Source organism: Vigna umbellata, chromosome 6 (genome assembly GCF_029865625.1).
Source record: "Vigna umbellata cultivar VRB3 chromosome 6, Vumbellata_1.0, whole genome shotgun sequence".
In the NCBI taxonomy this organism is placed as follows: Eukaryota; Viridiplantae; Streptophyta; class Magnoliopsida; order Fabales; family Fabaceae; genus Vigna; species Vigna umbellata.
The window spans coordinates 1755555-1778749 of record NC_142170.1 but is presented as its reverse complement, the minus strand read 5'-3'; the positions used below and the strand labels follow the sequence as shown (position 1 = coordinate 1778749).

At 37.1% G+C, this 23195-nt stretch overlaps 1 protein-coding gene across 1 annotated transcript; it reads right to left on the bottom strand.

Annotated features, from left to right (window-relative positions):
* Positions 1-453: 453 nt before the first annotated feature.
* LOC124822307 (ubiquitin-conjugating enzyme E2 35) lies at positions 454-12210 on the bottom strand. Its single transcript, XM_047294302.2, has 8 exons — positions 12056-12210; positions 11641-11668; positions 11381-11467; positions 9351-9409; positions 8580-8621; positions 8431-8504; positions 823-920; positions 454-731 (listed from the first exon to the last, which is right to left on the bottom strand). Exons 1-8 carry the CDS (start codon positions 12089-12091, stop codon positions 694-696), a joined length of 462 nt encoding a protein of 153 aa, XP_047150258.1. The 5' UTR covers positions 12092-12210; the 3' UTR covers positions 454-693.
* Positions 12211-23195: the final 10985 nt, after the last annotated feature.

Sequence of the window (23195 nt, the reverse complement as noted above, 5' to 3'; positions counted from 1 at the left end):
AAAAAAGTCTTCAAAATTCAGTTTTCCAGGCTAAATTCTGATGAAAAAAAAAGATGTTACCTATATAAATATTTTAATACAGAATGCTATATGAGAAAATTCTATATCCAAGTGAGTGAAAAAAAAAAATCAGAAAATAAGGTTTTCTTAAGTAAATATAAATAATTGTAATTAAATTCTAGACATTCAATAGCTTTTTGTTGTCAAATCCATGAAATTAGCTTATAACCCTTGAAACCCAATTTAAAAATAATTGTAAAATAACAAGAATGCAATTAAAATTCGTTAGTTTTAGGCCTATTTATAAAGACCCAAAAATAATTCAAAATTCCCAACTAATATCATGAGAACAGCTAACACGTACGGCGTCACGGAAAAGGAGAGAAATGAAAAGAAACTTATTCGAAAATTTTGTACTATTAAGTTTGAGGATCCCAAATTACTTGGGAAGAGTTGAGAGATGAAGTTATGTTTAAATTTGTCAGATAAAATATCACATATTTTCATACAGATTCCAAGACAAGCCTTCCAGGTGAAAGAAAGTAATAAACAGGTAACCTGAAGCTATGGGAAATATTAACTCCAAAATAGTTTAATAGATAATTCCAAATTTGCATTTAGATTTGAAAGTTATACAGCATACACTTCTACTATAGTTATTTGAAGCCAAAAGTTCCCACAACCCATCGAGCATTAGGCGCCAATGGCATATAATCGAGTCCATTCCTTGGCTGCACATTTCAATGCCACCGTTTAATAACATCTTCCAGGCAGTCATTAACAACTAACTTCTATGTAATCTTACAAGCAGAAGAAGGATACCTGTTTCCACAGCCTCAGCCTCGTTAGATTTCCAATGCTTCGCAATGTTCTCAGAAAGAGGGTCATCCGGGTTTGGTGCACTTAGAAGAGCTTGAATACTAAAAGAGGGTCAACAAATCACAATATCAGTACTCTTTGCAATCAAAGGGCAAGTTAATACTTTTCACTCGTTTGTAACATAACATTGTCGCCGGCAGGGGCAGATATTCTCCAGAAATAAAAAAATAAGGTCCAGATCGACGGATACATACGAGTTTAGTCTACATCTGCAAACATGTTTCTTAAATCTTTCGTCATTTGGGCTTCTTTTAAAAATGAAAATTTTAAGTGTAATTTAACGTTACAAAACTAAGACTTTTATATGATTAATGTGAAATCTCTAATACATAAATAAAGTGTGGACTTAATATAAAGGGAGAACATCTTTATTTCAAAAAACTAAATCTCGCCTAAAATATCTCTCAATTATGAAATAAAAGCATTTGACATATTCATAAATATGCTATCAGTTGCACCTCCTATAGAAAGTGGCAATCGCTTGGTGACATTTGTAAGACCCTGCGGAGAAAAACAACTTGCCCACCACCAAGAGAATGGAATATTTAGATGATAGTGAATTGTGCATCTATCAGGGAGCCGATGTGAAAGATGTCCTCCCACATTACCAATGGGAGTTGTTCTGCTGAGATTCTGAGGCAGCCCTTCCTAAAAATTTCGGTTGCAAATGACAGTTTTCATGCTGCTTTTATTCTTAAGTATGTTGGTGTCACAACTATGGTGGTTGATGAAAATTTGGATATTAGGCATGGGGATTGTGTCAGGAAGACACCATCGTATTTCAATGGCATTTTGACAATACTGTTAGAAGTGAACTTTAAGCCTAACTCAACCCCACAAAACCGACTTGTAGGTTGAAGTTTGCACCCACTTATATACACTGAATTGACCTTATCTCTAGTCGATGTCGGACTTCCAACACACCCCTCACGCAGAGGTATATATATCGCGAGCGTGGGATTAGACATTTTTAATGAGTGGTCCGATAGCGGCCGATAGCGGGTGAAATAATATTTCCAGCAAACAGCAAATTATCGCTAGGATAGGCTCTAACCATGCTTGAGAATTAAACTGTAAAATAATTCTAGAGGGCTTAATTAATCCCTCTTATGATCTTCTATTTATAAGAATAAATTGATACAAAAGTACATGATAAATAGGGTAACCCTAGACACAATATAATCATGATAAATAAGGTAACCCTTGACACAATATAATCATGATAAAATAGGATAAATATCCAAACACTCCCCTTCAAGCTGAAGCATACAAATTGTATGTACCAAGCTTGGAACAAATAAACTCAATCCGAGGACCCCTTAATGACTTGGTCAATACATCTGCGAGTTGATCGTTTGATCCAATAAATTCAGTGCATATTTCTTTAGTCAACAACTTTTCACGAACAAAATGACAATCAATTTCTATACACAAATTGTATGTACCAAGCTTGGAACAAATAAACTCAATCCGAGGACCCTTTAATGACTTGGTCAATACATCTGCGAGTTGATCGTTTGATCCAATAAATTCAATGCATATTTCTTCAGTCAACAACTTTTCACGAACAAAATGACAATCAATTTCTATATGTTTAGTCCTCTCGTGAAACAATGGATTTGATGCAATATGGAGAGCAGCATGATTGTCGCAATACATCTTCATAGTATGGATGTCACAGAATTTAATCTCTTAAGGGAATTGTTTCACCCATATAAGTTCACATGTTAGTGATGTCATTGTCCTATACTCGGCTTCAGCGGTTGATCGAGCTACTACATTCTGTTTCTTACTTTTCCATGAAATAATGTTTCCTCCCAGAAAAACACAATATCCTGTAGTAGACCGTCTATCAATAGGTGAACCTGTCCAATCTGCATCACAATACCCAGAGACCTGAATGCTTCCTTTATCTTCATATAACAATCCTTGCCCAGGAGCCTTCTTTACATACCTTAGAATGCGAATGAGAGCATTCCAATGGTCAACACATGGAGCCTGCATGAACTGACTAACCACTCTAACTGCAAAGGATAGATTTGGCCTTGTAATAGTGAGATAAATCAGTTTTCCAACCAGCCTCCTATACCTCTCAAGATCGGAGAATAATTCACCTTCTTTTGTCCTTAATTTCTGGTTTAGGACCATGGGACCGTCTACCGGTCTACAATCAATCATGCCTGTTTCTTGTAATATATCAAGAGCATACTTCCTTTGGGAGATTACAACTCCATCTTTTGATTGCGCTGCTTCAATGCCTAAGAAGTATTTGAGACTTCCAAGATCCTTGGTTTGAAAATGTCTACACAAGTACTCTTTTAGTTGAGATATTCCAACATCATTTCCTGTAATGACAATATCAACATATACTATAAAGTAAACACATTTCTCGAGAGAAGAATGACAGTAAAAAACTGAATGGTCTGCTTCACTACGTTTTAGCCCAAATTTTTGCACAATGAAGCTAAACTTTCCAAACCAAGCACGTGGGGATTGCTTGAGGCCATATAGAGATCGATGCAATTTGCATACCATACCAGACTCCCCCTGAGCAACAAACCCAGGAGGTTGCTCCATATAAACTTCTTCCTCAAGATCACCATGTAAGAAGGCATTCTTGATATCCATCCAATTGATGAAATGGCCAGTGACGAATGGCTGCCATGGCAAAGAAGAGGCAAATAGTAATCATTTTGGCTACAGGAGAGAAAGTGTCACAATAATCAAGACCATAAACCTGAGTGTAACCTTTTGCAACAAGTCGAGCTTTGAACCGATCAATTTCACCATCAGGCCAACTTTAACTGCAGACACCCATCGACAGCCAACCACCTTTTTGCCTGGGGGAAGGGGCACCAGCTCCCAAGTATTACTGTGGTCAAGAGCCTGCATTTCTGAAATCATAGCTTGTTGCCATCCAGGATGATCAAGTGCTTCTTTCACATTCTTGGGTATAACAAGAGAGGACACTAAGGATAAAAGAGAAAAATAGGAAGGCAACATTCAATGATAGCTTAGAAAATTATAAATAGGATGAGGGTTTCGAGTGGAACGAGTACCTTTTCTAAGGACAATAGGCCATGCTGAATCATTTTCACCAGGAGGCGTGGGAGGAGGTGACGAGGGAGAAGAATCTGAAGTAGGAAATTCATCATTGTCTTGGTGGACTATCCATTGGGACCCTATGTGGGATGATCTCAGTAAGTGGAGAAACGGGTGTAGGAGGATTGTGATCAAGACTTGGAATGACAGAGACACTGGAGCTATTTGACTCAACCATTGAATAGAAACATCCTGAACAGATGGAGAGAAGTAAAGTCCCCATATATCAGAATGGATGATGAAAAAACTAGAATTACATATTGATTGAGACCTTTTAGGAAAGGAAGATCAAACATGTTTTCCTAATTGACATGACTCACATTCTAAGGTTTGGAGACCACTAAGTTCAAGACACATCTTTTTTAATTTGGACAAATGAGGATGGCCAAGTCGATCATGTAGCACTTTAGGATTAGAAGCAGCAACATAGGACACCCTTGGACGAGATCCAAAATGGTATAATCCGCCAGCTTCATATCCTTCTCCAATCTGTCTCCCCGAACCACGCTCCTGTATAACAAAAGATTTATGATCAAAGATTATTGAACAATTTAACATTTTGGTCAACTGTCTTTGGGAAATTAAATTAAAAGGACAATTAGGGACAAAAAGGACAGAGTTGAGATTAAGGGAGGGAGACAAAGAAACATGACCGACTCCTGTGGAGGAAGTTTTAGATCCATTTGCAAGGGTTATGAAATGATTTTTTTCTCGAAAGGAAATAGATGAGAACAAAGAGGTATTACCAGAAATGTGATCAGAAGCACTTGAGTCAATTACCCATGAATTTTGACCTTCCATAGATTGAGAAACGCAGGCGGTTGATGTACTGGGAGATTGAGATGGTTGTGCCAAGCTGTTAGACTTTAATCTTAAATACTCTTGATATTCATCCTCAAAAAACATAGAAGTAGAAGTTTCAGTATTCGAAGTGGAAGTTTCAGTCTTTGAAATATTGGCGGTTTTGGAAGGCAAACCATGTAAGGAGTAGCAATTCTCTTGAGTGTGACCCATCCTTTTACAGTATGTGCATTGAGGACGTCCCCGACCTCCTCGTCCTCCTCTTCTAGTGCCATGTCCTCTTCTTCCTCGTGTGGCAACCATGACAGATGGTTCCACTAGTTCATGTGCTTCTTGAGTTTGAGGTACCGGGACACGCTGAAGGCGAGTGGTCAATGTTTCCATGGAGGGGACCTCATGACTAGTTAGAAGTTGATCTTTGAGATGATCAAAATCGGGATGTAGGGCACGAAGGATCAACACCATGTAAAATTTGTCTAGTTTCTTTTTGATATCCTCTAATGGATCTGCTTCCAAAAACATCTTGAGTTCTTCGACAGCAGATTGGGCTTCAGCCATGAAGGACACCATATCATGGTTTGCCATTTTAAGAGATGCAAGCTTGTTCGTAGTGTCATAGAGACGTTGAATATCGTTGGCATAAATGTTTTGGGCTTTCTTCCAAAAGGAGTGACAAGTTTTGAAAGCCCTCAAAGATAAAAGAAGTTTGGGTTCCATTGATTGCCTTAACAGGGCACACAACTGGAAATCTGCTTGTTTCCACCGATAAGCTTTTTCAGTAGGCACATGGCTTCCATCTCGCTCAAGGTGGTCATAATGCCCTTGGAAAAGGAACCACATTTCAACAGCAGCAGACCATGATAGATAATTTTTTCCATTTAGCGTCTCGGAGGTAATTGATGGACTTCCGGAGAAGGAAAGAGTACTGCCAGACGCCATTTTTGAAGAAGACGAATAGTACCAGCGAGGAATAAGAAAACCCTAAGGGTTTAAACGAACGAAATTGTGATAGCGATGGACGACAGTGGCCGACGGCGGGCAGCGGCAGACGATGGCCGACAACGACGGACTGTGGCGCCGGACAGATATTACAAGACAGAAACCAAAGCGGGAACGAACGCTCTGATACCAAGTTAGAAGTGAACTTGAAACCTAACTCAACCCCACAAAACCGGCTTGTAGGGTGAGGTTTCCACCCATTTATATACACTGAATTGGCCTTATCTCTAGTCGATATGGGACTTCCAACAAATACAAAGCTACTATGGGTCACTGATAGTAATCAACAATGGAGGAAAACATCAAATTGTAGGCCTTCACGTAGCAGGGCATAGCTACTCTGAGTATGGTGTCTTTAATACCCACATTAATGCCCAATTGCTCATGCACACAGTGACCTTGATTTCTATCCAAAAGATTTGGCACAAGATAGACGCACATTGGTGAAACAAAGAAATGTCTTGGAACTTCATCCTCCCAACTCATTTCTTGGGGTTTCTAGTCAGCAGGACACCTCGTTACCTTCTCTCGAATAGTGCACAAGCAATGTTGACTTTTCTTAATATGTCAAATTGCTTCTCTTCCTCGATTAAAAACTGGCCTTGGTCAGTTCAGGTGTTAGGACATAGGAGGATAGGATAGATGGGATTTAGGTTTGAAGCCGAACGGTAACAGGGTTTAGGTTTAAAGCCGAACGGTAATAGCCGAACGGTAACAGGGTCATGCCGAATGAGTATAATAGGGAAACTGTTTGGTCTCGGTTTGAGAAGGGTTTTGTGGTAAGGAAGAGTCGGTCAGAGCTGTTAAAGCTATAAATAGACTCCTGTAAACTCTGAATGGGGCATCGAGTATATTTTGTAAAGTCAGGTCTTTGGCCTGTAGAGAGAGGTTATGCTCTTAACCAGGGAGGTTATGCTCCCAATCCATTCTTTGTAAATAGATTTCTATCGCTGTCAATAATAGAACCCATTCTTTCTTTGCTGTTTCTACCTACTGTTAGTGTTCATAGTTAGGTTTCCAACCCAGGAACCTAACATCAGGTGTATCAAAATTGTTCACAGCCTATTAATATTCCAGTATGAGGATCCATCTTCAACAAACAATGATCCTGTAGAGGTCATGCATGATTGATCCTTCCCCGAAGCCATCTCCTGTATCATCATTCTTCTCAAGGATGTATATATCTCATTGTGTATGTGCACAATATTGTTATCACACTTAGTGATAAGGATGCTAGTTTACAACTAAAACCATATCTTGCTCAAAAGTTCAAAACGAAAGATCTTGGATACCTAAGGTATATCCTTCATACAGAAGTGGCACAATCCAATGATGGTTTAGTCAAATCTCAGAAAACAAGCTCTCGACATTCAAGAAGAAACATGGATCATAAATGCAACCTATAGACACACCAATGGATCTAGGTGACAAACTTGTACCTAACCAAGGAGAAACTTATTCTAATCCTAGGAGATACATAAGGTTAGTTGGTAAGCTAGATTACCTCAATGTTACCTATCCTAACATCACCTTTACAGTGGGCATAGTAAGTCAATTTTTAAACACTTGTCAAGAACATTGGGATGCAGTCATGTTGATCTTAAAGTATACTAAGAAGGCTCTTGGAAAAGGCCTCATTTACGAAGATAGGAAAATATTTAAATTTTTGGGCATTCTTTTGACTAGGCACGGTCACTAAGTGGTAGACACTCCACTTTAGGGCATTGTACTCTTGTTGGAGGTAATTTAATATCATGGAAAAAGTAAAAAGAAAAAGTTGTGGCAAGGGTCAAGTGTGAAAGAAAAATACAAAGCCTCTCGTGAGTCCATACACTTAAAACAACTCTTCCAAAAGAGCTCAAATTTGAAGTTAACAACTGCACCTCGTATGTGAAAACCCAGAAACATTACACATTGTTTCAAATCCTATCTTTAATGAGAGGACCAAACATATCTTTCATGGTTGTCATTTCATACAAGAAAAACTAGAGTCTGGAGACATTACTAGAATTGTCAACTGTAATAAACAGTACTCTGACATATTCACTAAATCTCTAAGAATCAATTGATTATATTTATAACAAGCTAGGCACAAACGACCTAAATGTTCCAGCATGAACTGGAGCGTTATAATTACAGAAATAAGGAGTTGATCCTATATAATCAAGAATATCTAAATTATCTCTGTACTATTAAGAACTTTTTTATTTATTCCTTTATCGTATCTTTGTTATTAGAGGATATAAAATCTCCTCTATTTATTATAATGATTCCTTTTTTTTCAATATAAATAACATGTCTTAGAAACACACATCAGCTTTTGTTTCTCTCTTCTTAATATTTTTAAGGGAGCTAAAACAAAGTATAGTTTTATGAAGCATCTTTAGTGCAATAAAGTTCCACCACTCTCTTCTTAATATTTTTAAGGGAGCTAAAACAAAGTATAGTTTTATGAAGCATCTTTAGTGCAATAAAGTTCCACCACAAAATGGAAAAAATAAATCTTCAACAAGCAAAGTGACTAAAACCAATGTTTAATTTATTAACTTCTATTTTCAGTCAACTATATTGATATTTACTACATTTCTTAAGGAAATGAATAGGTCTGTCAACATAGATCCACTAGCAAAAAATTAAACTTAAACATACCTCAAAAGTACAGTGCGAATCTGAAGGGCAGGACTCCATTTGTCTTTCAGAATGTCAAGACATATCCTGCCAAGCTGAAATGAACTTTGTCTAAGATAATCATTACCAAAGAAAAAAATGGAAATGTAGGGGAAGCTAAGTGTACCTACCTTATCAATGTTTGGATGATATATTTTTGTCAGAAACCTAACCTGAAATAAGCATTTCATGGCTGCATCAGAAATAATTGGAGAAATGTTTTTTAACGGCATCATAAATTAATCAATAATAATCATCATTAAAATTAAACCCAAAACAGTCAGCCAAATACGAGAAAACTGCACAATCATACAATTATGCCAGATAGATATAATTAGTTATTCCTTTAAGATGGGGTGGGAGATGGGGAAGAAAAGCCAACTGCACTCCTTTGGCCCATAAAAAACTCAATCAGATGGATGTAAGAGCTATAAGTACACACTTTCCCTAAATCCTTTCCTGGAATAGGTAATGGCTTCCAAGGCATGGTAATTAGCATCATCCTAGTTCTATCTGCCTAATGAAATGCTAAGACAAAATATTAAGAACAGCTGAACATTATGCCAACCAAAATCACGGAGGAAATAATTCAATTATATTAATAAACAAAAAATGACATTAAATTTAAGTCTGTTTACAATTGGTTCATTGTTTCAGTTTCAACAAGAGAAGACAAGGAGCACGTGACTGAATTTAGACTTTAAAAAGTGGCTGTTCAATTAATTACACGTTTTTGGGATATAGCCTATGACATTAATAAAAGCTAGGCAGTCAACATAATTGATACGAAAAATCAGGGCTAAGAATAATTCAGATAAAAATATATTTTAGTGGATAACTCAATAGATATTTTACACCAAATGGTTATTACAATGTATGTAGGAAAAAATTAAATTATTTACCTTAGGAGCTGCCATCGGATATTCTTCTGGCAAAAATAATTCTAGTTTAAAAACTCCACCTGTATTACAGACAATTTGTTTGAGACATTATTCTGGGTTTGGGGAAATAAAAATATCAGTATCATCAAAGTAGGTAGGATATCATCATGCCTAAAAGTAAGGTATTAAATTTGGGAGTTCAAAATTTCATCCACCTGACACAAGAAACCATCCTGCAATATAGTGCAGGGCACACTACTCTCATACAGTAAAGTGCAGACTATTAATGCAAAAATATAAGGAAATCTATCATATCAGTGATTAGTTACATAGGTGTTTGTATTATATAAAAATGTATGCAGTTGATTTTCTATTCCAAACTTTATGCTGTAAAGGTGTACAGTCCAGAAGTTCCAGCTTTATTTGGATAGGGCCCTCGATAAGCACTTACAAGAGAAAAAAAATAAGGTAAAACGCATGGAGTTTCTCAACGAGACAAAATCAACTAGTACATCTTAGTTTAATATTTTTTTTTCTTTTCTGTGTTGAGGATAGCTTTTGAATGTCATGTGAAAAGAACTTCTACGAAAGTTAAGTTGATTATAGCTAATAGATGAAGCTAAATTCATTTTACATTTTATTTTCCTCTTCTATAAGTGACTAAGGAGTAATTTATCCAAACAAGGCCTTCATACATTAAATTTTTAAATGTACACAATGAAGAGAACATAGTCATGTATAATAACACTAGCTGGGGTAGTTTCAATTTCCATCCATAACCAAAGCCATCACACTCTTTATAGTGGAGATAGGACCCTACAACTTTCTACAAGGAGCTGAAAAAGAGGGAACTAAAATTAAATAAAAGAACTAATCACACATGCAAAGACCCTACAAAAATCCTTCAACCCAATCTTTTAATCTACTTTCTCTCTTTCTCAAGTCAATCATTCAAGTGTTAAACCCCCACAAGCAACTATTAGATGCAGAACAACACTTCAGCTGCAGATGTTACAAAGAAATAAGCTCGTCATTCATGGAATAATCCAAATAAAATTGATTAGATGAATTGGTTAGCATAAAAATATAGGAGGCATGGATAAGCACAAAGGAAAAAATCTGAAACCGAAAAAGTAAATATTCTTAAAATTATAAAACGAGTAAGATACAACAAATAGAATTAATATAATACAAAAATAGAAGCACAACCTTCAACAAAGACATGAATATTTGATAGCTTAGCATTAATCATTGTAAACACCATAATGTATTGTAGTCTATACAAATTCTAATCATTGTAGCATCCAACTTGTATTGGCGCAACAACTCAAGAAATTGGAAGGAGTAGTCGAGACGAAGCAACCAAAAGTATCTAGAAAGCACTGTTTATAAATGGAATGCTTTTGAATTTAGTTTGGTCACAAGAAAATGCTTTGTTAGGTATAATAATGGATAGTAATTAATTACCAAAGGATGCTAGTAATGAGCCATAAAGCAGTTTTTTGATGCAGTGAGGTGGCAACCTTTAGAAATTGATTATATATACGGTGTCTAGAAAGTTCTATGTCCATTTAAAAAATATCTCCGGTCAGTGACAAACATGAAGGAAACCAAGATAATACATCTCATAGAAAATTATCTGAGATTCATGTGTAGAATGGGGCAAGTTCATCGTAATAATTCAACATGCAGAAAAACCTATAGTTATTAGCGACTAAAATAATATCACTTAATACTTCTCTTCCACCCCATCATTTATATTGCCAGACAACAAGAATCTAGCAGGCCAACATTTTATATACTCAGGCCATTTAGCCATAGTATTACTGTTAACATATGATGACAGATATAAAATGTAATAAAGCGGAATTATTGTTGTAAAAAACAACTTATACTTTCAGAAATCTTAGCAAAACACATTCAACTGTCTGAAGTGCACAGAAAACATCAATAAGCACCCAAATCAACCGGAAATTATTTTTTATTTCTCCGTCACTACAAATCATTAAGAATTTCAAGGTATAAATTCAAGCCCTTAAGTTCATTACTACCTTCATAAGGCGACTGAGTAGGACCAAGGATCATGACATTGAAATATCGCATATTGTCTTCGGAGGGGGAAGCACTAATTCCAGGCGCTGCATCATCAGATCATAGCACAAGATACAGAAACAGTTGAGTCACCGGAACAAAACACAACAAGGACGAAAACCATGCATAAAACTCCAAACTAAAACTAAAATAGGAACTACTCATTTAGCATAGGACGAGCTTCTAAAATGCTAGACAATTGCTACAAATTTCAACTTACCTGGCTCACTGAGCAAACGCTGCGTTTCCTGTCGAGATCAAACAAAAAGAAGTCACCAAAACATTCACAATCATCAAATTCAAACATAAAATGGATCAAATTGAAGAACTACAATTCGATGCAACAAAAACCGAAACATAATAAGGGGGTGGAACCCCGAATTAGCACCAAAGACTTTCCATTTGTGTTTTAGGCTCATGATCACTGAAATTAAGGAATTTAAAGTGAAAAAGAAACCGCTTTGGAATCGACCCTAAATGAAAACAGCAGCTAATTGTTCAATCAAGCTAATGGGTCACACGATACTAGAAAATGAACAAAGCTAGACAGCACGAACGGATTTTGGGTTCTTTTGGTATTTGGCATCGATCAATGAAATTGAAATGGGGATCTTGAGGAGAGAATGGAAACAAACCTTGATGATTCTTCGAGGAAGGTTACTGTTGGCCATAATCAGGGTCGATTGCAAAGCACGCAATAGGGTTTTGAGTCAAAGAGAGAGAAACAGAGACACCTTTCTCTCACTAACACAAAACAGAAAAATTCTCAATGAAAATACATTATCTCTCACTCGCTCCTATTTATATAATTTTTGCTTTGCTGAAAAAAACTAATTAATAGTAACAAATAGTAAAGACTTTGAGTCGAAAAAAATATAGTAAATATTACAGCCAGATTTTCATAATCACTAACCGCGTTATTGATAATTTCTGATTTATTTGAAATTTAATTTAATAATTTTACATTTATAAACTTTAAAAAGGTTTGATTCCACATCTTAAATATATAAATGTTAAATATATTGAAACTTTATTTCGTCAATTTAATTATTGATCATATAAATATTATTTTTTGATGATTAAGTACAATACATTTTAAAAAATTAAGTATGAAAATTTTATTTATACTTATTTATATTTTAAAAGTATATTACATGTTAAAGTAAAACTAATAAATAATAAGGCATTAAATAATTTTAAATTATATGAAATTTTATGAAAAGTTATTTACTGAAATTCCTTGAGTAAATATTATAATATTGATAATAAAATCGAACATGCGAAGTCATAAGTTAAAGGATTATTATGAGAACCTAAACATAACATTAAGAGTAATATATATATATATATATATATATATATATATATATATATATATATATATATATATATATATATATTAAATTTTCAAAATTATAAATGGGTTTTACAAAGAAAAGTTTATTTACTCAAACTCCATCATACCTAATAAAGCTAGTTTTTCTTAGTTTTATTTCTTTCTCTCTCAAAATTTGATTTCTTTTTTTAGTTTTATTTCTTTCTCTCTCAAAGTTTGATCTCTTTTATTGTTGATAAGTGCATATACAAAATAGACACTTATTGGATGTTCAACTATCAAAGTTGGTCCAATATAGTCAACTTAGGGTTCATATGCAATTTTGAAAAGAAAGAAAAGGCTAAAGTATAATTATAGAAAAATTCTAAACTTACGTGTAATTTTGAATAAAATAAAAAGAGTTGAAATGTAATTTTGGACAAGTTTAAATCTATTAGATATTTTAAAAGATAATTTGGAAAAAATATATCTTAAGATATTTTATTTGATATTGTTAAATAATTACCTTATTTATAAATATCAAAAAATAATATTAGCCAAATCTTTTTGAATCTAGAAAAGATATTATCAAATATTCTCAAAAACTGATTAAATCTGTGGAATATTTAGAAGATATTAGATATAAGATAAAAGATCTTATCAATAGAAGATTCAGAGTCCAAGCCCAATCAAGCTTACATAAAGAGACCTAAGGGAGACAAAAATCATAACTCATTCATTGTCAAACTCCTCCACTAGAAGCCATCATCCACCACTACTCTCATTTTTATTTTACCATGTGTTTCATCCCATGAAGGGCTAAGCTTCTAGATGATGGCAACTTGATAACGGTTGAAAAATCGTTATTTTTATACTTAATTTTGATATTAAAAACAACCTTTATGACTTAGAAACTAGCTTGAAATCATGTTTTTACTTAAGTTTTGGAAGTAAGAGAGTTGGATGGGTTTTATGCGTGGTTTTCCTTGTTTTGGCAAGAATTAAGATGAATTAGATGAAAGAAGTTGAAGTAGTAAGGAGCTGGACTCAGGAAAGAAAGTAAAAAGTGCACAAAAGAAGAGTCGCATTCACCGCTCAGCGCAACTTTTACCGCTGAGCGGCGTTCTGAAGCAACGCTGTCACCGCTGAGGGCCAAAACTGTAGCTGAGCGTCATCTTGAAGAGTCGCACTTACCGTTGAGCGCCAAAAGTGCCAATGAGCGCCATTTAATTGGGCTTGGGCCTATTTTCTGTAAATTTTAATAAACTATATAAGGGTTTAGTCGACCTAGGGTTGATATTTTTGGACAAAAAAAGGCGAAATCACACTTTTTTCACCCCTTGGAGGCGGATTTTGGATGCGGAAGCTCCTTTCTTCAAATTCTAGGGTTTTATCTTTCATTCTTTCATTGTTTTTCATCTAGTTTCATCATGTCTATGGTGAACTAAACCTCCATTGTTGTTGGGAAACCGATGTAATCCTTTGAAACTCTCATGTATTGAATTGGTTCTATATTTTATATGCTTTGCTTCATTAATTGTTAGGGTTTTTCCTCTTTACTCTATGCATGCTTTGTTTAACTTATTTAATTGCATGATCATTGATGTTATCTATATGGGCACATATAGGTAAATCTAGAACTGGGGACATTTTCCCGGAAGCAATATTACCTAGACATAGGAATAAGAGGATCGGTTGCCTTTAAGCTTCTATGCGAATGTAATGCATGAACAATTGCTAGGGAGACAAGACATTGTAAACTAGTGATTAGGAGTAAGCTTTCTTCACCGAGACATCGGGTTTAAGGTAAATTAGAAAGTGACATTAACATTAATGAAGAAAGATGAATTCTTGAATACATGAGAGTGGATAGGATAAATCGGAAACCCCAACAACATCATCATTCCATATTTTACATCAATCTTTTTTGCTTCTTTCAATCCAATTGATCAAAAACTTGCATTCATGTTTATTTTCCGCAATTCAAACACAATGATTTCGTTTACAAGTCTAATTTAATCAAGAAACCACATAATATTCTAGGCCGTGAGTCCTTTGGGAAACGATACTTGGTCTTACCATTTTATTATTACTTGATACGATTCGGTACACTTGCCGAGTGTTAACAAGTTTTTGGCGCCGTTGCAGGGGACTCGTGGTTTAACTATTCTATTTGTGTGATTATTGATTAACTTTGACTTGATTTTTATCTTTTTATCTTTTTGTTTTTATCTTTTTATCGTTTTGTTTTATCTTTTTATCTTTTTGTTTTTATCTTTTTATCTTGTTATCTTTTCTATCTTTTTGTGCTAACAATTGTTTCTAGGGGGCCAAAAACTTGTTGATGGATTGGCAAGTGTACCAAATCGCACAAGTAATATAAAATGGTAAGACCAAGTATCGTATCCCAGAAGTCTCTCTACACTAAACAGTTGTGTGATGACTCAATTAATTAAGTCTTAAATAAAATGAAATCATCGGTTTAAGATGCAAGAACAGAAAATTATATATGAATGCAGTTTGATCACTAGTAGAGTAACACAAAGATGAACGGATGTTGTTTATAATGAGATGAGTATGTTGTTGGGGTTAGATTTCACAAAGTTCCCTCTCATGTATGTAAGAATTCTTCTTTATGCATTAATGTTAACGTCACTCACTAAATCACCTAAACCCGATCCCTCGGCGAATAAGTCTGTCCTTAACCACAAGTTCATGCAATTCCTAGCATTCCTAGCAATTAAATGTGAAGATCAAGAGCTTAAGACGACCAAGACTCATACCCTCATCCTTTAGAAATATTACTCTTGGGAGAATTCAACAAGAACCTGAATTGTAAGGAACCTCCCAGCACTCATGCAATTCATAAATCATGCGATGAATGAGTTAAACAAAGCATGTAATAAGCGCAGATGAATTACTCTAACAATTAATGAAAAAGCATATGGAATTAAGAATAAATTCAAATACATGAGAGTTCACAATGTTACATCATTCCCCAAAAACAAATAGAGTTTAGTTCCCTATAGACATGGAGAAACTAGATGAATAATGGAAAAGCATGAGATAACAAAACCCTAAAAGTAGAGGAAGGACACTTTCGCATCCAAATCCGCCTTCAGATAGTGGAATAGTGTTCTGCTCCAGCCAGAGATACAAAACCTAGGACGCTTGGGTCCTTTAAATAAAATAGAAGCATAATAGAAACAAAGCCCAGGCCCGAGTCATCGCCGCTCAAGCGCCTCACTTAGGGCGCCCGAGAGGCGAGCGGTGATCTTCCACGCTCAAGCCTCGTAGAGGTCGCCCAAGCCTTCTACATCCGGCGCTCAAGTACCCCCAAAAGGGGTGCCCGGTTTGGGAGCGACACTTCCTGCGCTTAAGCCTTCTAGAGTATGCCCATGCCTTCTACATCCAGCGCTCAAGCGCCCCCAAAAGGGGCGCCCGGGCAGCGAGCGGTGGTTTGGTGCGCTCAAGCCTCCAAAAAGGGCGCCCAAGCCTCGAGCTTCTTTCCTTCTAGTGCTTTTTCTGGACCTTTCTAAGCTCTATCTCCTTAGCACTTTATCCCTGCTTTCCATAATAACTCATTTTCTATCAAAACAAAGGGAATTAGTCATAAAATCATCAAATTCAACCTCAACTCTCTTATTCACACAACTTAACAGAAAAACATGATTCCAAGCAAGTTTCTAAGTAGAGAAAAGTGTATTTAGTATTAAAATTACACCACAGATGACGGTATTTTCAACCGTTATCACGCCCTTTTTGAAGGCTTGAGCGTAGAAGAGTACCGCTCACCGCTCGAGCGCCCAAGCGCCGGAGGCTCGAAGCTTGGGCGTCATCTCTAATGCTTGGGCGTAGAAGACCAGCACTCACTGCCTAGGCGCCCCTTTTGGGGCGCTTAAGCGCCGAAGGCTCGAAGCTTTGGCATTTTCTGCAAGGCTTGAGCGTGGAAGACCACCGCTCGCCACCGGGGCGCCCTAAGTGGGGCGCTAGCACGCTACTGACTCGGGCTTGGGCTTTGTTTATGTTTTGCTGTCGCTTTATTTAAAGGACCCAGATGTCCTAGGTTTTGTATCTCTGGCTAGAGTAGCACAACAACACTCTCTTCCACTCTTTGAAGGCGGATTTGGATGCGAAAGCGTCCTTCCTCTACTTTTAGGGTTTTGCTATCACATGCTTTTCCATTATTCATCTAGTCTCTCCATGTCTATGGGGAACTAAACTCTATTTGTTGTTGGAGGATGATGTAACCTTGTGAACTCTCATGTATTTGAATTGATTCTTAACAACACATGCTTTTTCATTAATTGTTAGACTAATTCATCTGTGCTTATTCCATGCTTTGTTTAACTCATTCATCGCATGATTTATGAATTGCATGGGTGTCGGGAGGTTCCTTACAATTCAAGTTCTTGTTGAATTCTCCCAAGAGTAAAATTGCTCAGGGATGAGGGTATGAGTCTTGGTCGTCTTTAAGCTCTTGATCTTCACATTTAATTACTAGGAATGCTAGGAATTGCATGAATTGGTGATTAAGGACAAACTTATTCGCCGAGGGATTGGGTGAAGTAGTCAGAAGTTGGATTCAGAAAAGGAAGAAAAATTGCATAAAAGAAGAGCCGCAAGTACCGCTCAGTGCCACTTTTACCGCTGAGCGGCACTCTGAAGTCCCGTAGTCACCGCTGAGGGGCAAAACTACAATTGAGCGTCAAATAGAAGAACCACACTTACCGCTGAGCGGTAATTACCGCTGAGCGGTAATTACCGCTGAGCGCCATTTTAATGGGCTTTGGGCCACTTTTCTGTAATCTTTAGAAGGCTATATAAGGTTTCAGCCGAATTAGGTTTAATATCTTTGGCCAGAACGAAGCAAAATCACACTAAATACTTTCCACAATCTAAAATCAACAAAGGGAAGCAAGAGATTTCTTCTTTTAGACAAGGCATGGAGGAGACGCTAGGTCAAGCCTCGGATAGATACAAGAGCTTGTTGAGAAACACACCCACTCATGGCTTTGACGAAGCAATTGTAGTCATTCTTTTCCTTGGAGGTCTTGGTTCACAAACCAAGTTGATGCTAGATGCCTCAGCTGGAGGTAATATTAAATGCAAGACTCTAGAGGAAGCCACTGAATTTATTGACAACATGGCTACAAATGATAATGAGTTGCATAATGAGAAAAGAACTCCAATTCAACAGAAGGGAGTTCTACAATTGCAATCAAATGATGCGTTGCTTGCACAGCACAAAATCATAACTCAACAGTTGGAGAATTTGACTAAAGCACTTTCTCAATTGCCAAAGTAGCTAAAGAATGTTGCATAAGTTCAACAACAACTTTGTGAACTGTGTGGTGGTGACCATATCAATGGTCAATGCGCTTTTCCAGTGGAGGCTTTAGAATAGGTAAATTTCATGGTCAATCAATTTCCATACCGCCAAGGGAACTACAACCAAGGGTGGAAACCATACCCAAGCATGGGTCAAGGTCAGAATGGACAAGCTGGACAACCAGGACAATTCAATAGACTACAACAACAACCATCAATATGGCAACAAGTATCTGCATTAAATAAGAAATCATCAAAGCTTGAAGAAACTCTTCAACAATTTATTCAGGTGACCATCTCCAATCATAAAAGCACTGAAGCTGCAATTAGAAATTTGGAGATACAGATTGACCAAATATCTAAGGATTTGAAGGATATGCCTAATAAGAGTTTTGGGGCTAATACTGAGGTTAACCCTAGGGAAGAGTGTAGAGTTATTGTAAGTGCAAATGATAAGAGGGTTGATGAGAAAGAGAGTGTTGAGTTGGAAAAAAGAGTGGAGAGAAAAGAAGAGACAATAGGTGGGGATGAGAGAAAAGAGAAAAAAAAAGAAGAAGGGAGAGAAAAAAATTGAGACCAATGAAAAAATTCTTCCTTATCCTAAGGGGAGTGAAAAAATTGAAAAAGAGAGACAATATGGGTGCTTTAAAGTTATCTTCAGGCAATTGGAGATTACAATACCTTTCAATGAAGCATTGCAACAAATTCCAGCTTATGCAAAGCACATGAAGCAAGTCTCCACAAAGAAGGGATTTCTAGATGAAAAGGGAGATTGCAGTGTTATTGAAAAGAATCCACTTCCTCCAAACATGAAAGATCCACGAAGTTTTACTATTCCTTGCGTCATAGGAAAGGAGAAAATAAGGAAAGCCCTAATTGATTTAGGGTCAAGCATTAATTTGATGCCTTTATCTCTGCTTGAAAGGATTGGTGATCTTGAAGTTAAGCCAACAAAGGTGACTTTGCTAATGGCGGATGGATCTTCAAAGAAACCCTATGGTGTGGCGGAAGATGTGGTGGTTTGCATAGACAAATTAAAATTCCTGGTAGATTTTGTGGTGATGGAGATGAAGGAGGATGAAAAGGTCCCAATCATTCTTGGAAGACCGTTTATGAAAACGGCAAAGGTAATAATCAATGTGGATGATTGAATGGTAGTGCTTCAAGACCGAGGAGAAAAGGTGATCTTTAATGTCTTCAAAGAGGAGCAGCAGATTCAAGAGAAGGAGGCTAGTCATAAAGCTGCATGTAAGGATGCACCCTTGACTAGTTCAAAAGCTGCAAAGTCGGTCTTCAAAGGTAAACATTGTTTCTTGTCACATGTTAGGGAAGGAGAAAAATATGGCAAAGGAGGGAAGGTTCATGATGACTTGATCCAGGCACAACTCAAACTTGGTACACCAGTAAAATTCAAGAACAAGTTGTGGGTTGTGAAAGACTATAAAGAGAATGGAGTGATAGAGATTGAAGCTCCATATTCAAGGAGAGTAAAAAAGGTGGACCGGAAACAACTGATGAGTTGGTGTGATGAAAGAAAGAGGAACACCAACATTGAAGATGGAACTTGAGCTTATTGGGTCAAGCTAATGACATTAAAAGAGCGCTTACTGGGAGGCACCCCAGTGATTTGAGAACATTAATTTCTTTGATTTTGGTTATGTAATTTTATAAACTTTGCGACATTGATTTATGTTGTTTAAGATTTTATGGTATAACATCTACTGATGGATGCTAGGTGGTTGAGTATCTACTGATGGATGCTAGGTGGTTGAGTATCTACTGAAGGATACTAGGTTTGTTTACACGTACTGATGGGTGTTGGTAAGAAAGATTTCCACTTACTGAAGGGTGCTGGAGGATTTTGGGTCAGGCTCGTGACGTTAAACAAGCGCTACCTGGGAGGCAACCCAGTTGATTTACTTTATTTTTGTTTGCTTTGATTCTGCTTTAGATGCATGATAGGGATGAAATGTATGAGTGATGTGAGAACATACGTGCATAAGGTGAGTGAGAGGCATGAGTATAACACATCTAGGGCAAGCTAGGAAGAAGGAGAGTAGGTGCCGCAAATGCCACTCAACGGTAATTACCGTTGAGCGCGAATACTGCAGAGTTGGGTGGACTGTTTTGGTTCAATTGGGCTCAGTGGGATTAGGCCCATTTGGGTATTTTTATACCCTAGGGCGCGGCTTTGCTTCTATTTTCAGATCTCCCTCTTCCCACACACTCTCAAGCACTCTCCAAAGAGTTCTCCTCATTTTTCCCCTTCTTCCCCCTTCACCAAACCTCTCTTCCACTCACTTTTGTAGCAAGTTTTAATTCAAGTTTGGGGTTTGGTTAGAGCATTGCTGTTGGGGGCTGATTTCTTCACATTCCTAGAGCATTTTTTACTCATTTAGCATCTCCACCCAATAAGTACAATCACTTTCCATTCTAGGGTTTTGAAAGCATGAATTGGTATGAATATGGTTGTCTAAGCATAAATCTTGAGGGATTTTGATTCTTATGCATTATTAGATGAATTAACTACTGTTTGGACCGATTAAATTGTTTGATTTGGGTCTGGAAATAGGAAGAATGTAGGTGGGTGGAGATTAGGAGCATTTTTGCAAGATTTTGACAAATCTGCAGAATCGCCGCTCAGCGGAAATTTCCCCTAAGCGCGATTCTGGCAGAGTGTTTTTTTTGCTTCTTTTGGCTGCTGGCTTGCTGTATAAGTTGCGCTGAGGGGTTTTGATTGCCCTCAACGGTGATAGGACTAATCTTAGGGTGTTGTTTGTGGTTTACTAATGCTTAACAATATGTCTTGTGGTTTTGTGAATTGTGTTTGATGTAGGGATGGCCTCCTCATCGGGCAAGAGAATCAAGACTATAGGATCCAAGAGGAAGGATAAGGAGCCAGAACGCTCCGATGCCAATAAGTTCCTATCCCGCAAGCATGAGCGCCACTTCAAAGTTGTCCAAGATAGGAGGCTACAGATGGAAAGGAAGGCTGGACTGATACTTGACTTTGCTCCACAGTTTGGGGAGCAATTAGAGAACATGAACTTGGCGAGGCTAGCCACTTACCCTACACCAGTTAATGTAGCAGTGGTGAAAGAATTTTACACAAACGCAAGAAGGTTGGGTGATCATCCTGTTGAGGATTATTTGAGCTATGTTAGAGGACACGCCATTCGATATGACCCTGATTCCATTAATAGATTTTTAAATACTGAATGGGCTGGTGAATAATGTCAATTTTCTCCTAATATGGAAGAAGGAGCAGACTTTGGTGATGTGGAAAGTGTGCTATGTGTACCTGGTGGACACACTTTCAGAGAAACATGAATCGTGCTGTTGTGAACATCAGGAGAGCTGATTTGACTCCTCTAGCAAAGTATTGGATGGTATTTTCTCATGCCAACATCCAGCCATGCTCACATGTCTCAGACATTACAGTTAGCATGGCGCTTCTTTTGTACTATGTGCTCAGAGGGATGAGCATTAACATTGGCCAAGTCATAGCTAATGAGATACAGGTGTGTGCCAACACTATGAATAACAAAGCACCTTTGGGGCATCCCTCTTTGATTACACATTTATGTGAGCTAGCTGGGATGAATATCTCTGCTCCACCATTTGAGAGGCCTAGGAAAGCTATTGATGAGGCCTATTACAGACAGTATTGTGGAGGTGATGAGGGAGCTCAGCTAGTACCACCACGCCGTCCTCGTAGAGGGAGAGGACCACCACAGGGCCAGGCATCTGTAGAGCCTTAGGAGGCAAAGCCATTTCAGATGAGGGACATGTATATGTCTCTTATAGATGTTAGGATGCAGTCCATCCACAAAGGGCAGGTGGCCACAACAGAGATGATTATTGGGATGTTTGATACACCCCCATCACATAGGTGGACGATGGATGAGTTTCATAATGTGGTGGCATGGCCAGAAGAGCAAGCCCAAGGCAGTAGAGCTGGAGCAGCTGAAGCTTCAGCTATGGATGATGAGGATGATGAGGATGCTTTTGAAGATGCTGAGGATGATGAAGAGGAGGAAGATACAAATGACAACATGGGTTGATGAGGAGCGGAGATAACATCTACTGATGGATGCTATCAACTCTAGAGTAGGATTTGTTATCTTTTGTTTTGTATTGTTGAACTTATTTGCTTATGTTTGTAGAATAGGGTTGTGATGTACTCAGTTTGAAACTTTATCTGCTATGATGATTTGTTTGTGACTTACGCATGATGAGTATTGCTTGATGATGCTTGTATATTGATTGATGTTGAGATTGCACATTATATGCTGATATACATGTGGTTGTTCATGAGCTATGTGAACAAATGCATGATGTTGTGATTGTGATTATGTGCTAAGCAGGATGTGTATGTGGAATGTGAATAAGCCTATATGTGAGGTTTTGAACTCCAGAGTTTTTGTGAATGAATGCTATTACATTGAAATAATGAATGACTTTGCACAGGTTTCTATGATTGAATCACTTGCTTGTTTGTGTCATATGATCAAGGCCACCTGTTGTTACCTTTCATTAGCCAAAAGATTTTAGCCCAATAAAAGAGAGCACAATGTGTTCTATCCTTTGAACCCTTAGCTTTGAACATGATAGAAAACCCTTTTTGAAAAACTTTACCTTGAGTTAAGTTGAAGATATCTTGTGGTATTGATAAATGTTCAAGTTTGGGGTTGTTGGGTGATTTAAAAAAGGGAATATGAAAAGCATTGAGCTAAGCATGTGAAAAGTAAAATAAAAAGGAAAGAAAAGAAAGAAAGAGAAAGGCTCAATGCAGAAGAAAGTTGGGAAGAAGGAATAATGGTTGTGTTTAGATGATTCACTTAACTCGGATTTTGTGATCTAGAAAAACAAATTTTCTTGTTAGCCCAGCCACATTATAAGCCATAGAAAAGTCCTTGTGATGATACTTGCTTGTGAATGTGTTTGATTATGGTTAAATGAAAGGTAAAGTTAATTCATGTAACATTGTGATAGTAGAGTGAAGGAGTGACCTCTTATACACTTGTGTGTTTGAGTGAAACACTTTATCTGGTGAGGAAAGATTCCATGAGCACATGTTTACATCTATGCTTAGTTGATTGATCATTCATGAGAATAACATTTTTTGG

Coding starts and splice junctions, on each gene's coding strand:
- LOC124822307 (XM_047294302.2), bottom strand. CDS start 12,091: ATGGCCAACAGTAACCTTCCTCGAAGAATCATCAAG. Junction 11,669..12,055: donor TTCCTCGAAGAATCATCAAG/GTTTGTTTCCAT, acceptor TGATCTCGACAG/GAAACGCAGCGTTTGCTCAG. Junction 11,468..11,640: donor GCGTTTGCTCAGTGAGCCAG/GTAAGTTGAAAT, acceptor CTGATGATGCAG/CGCCTGGAATTAGTGCTTCC.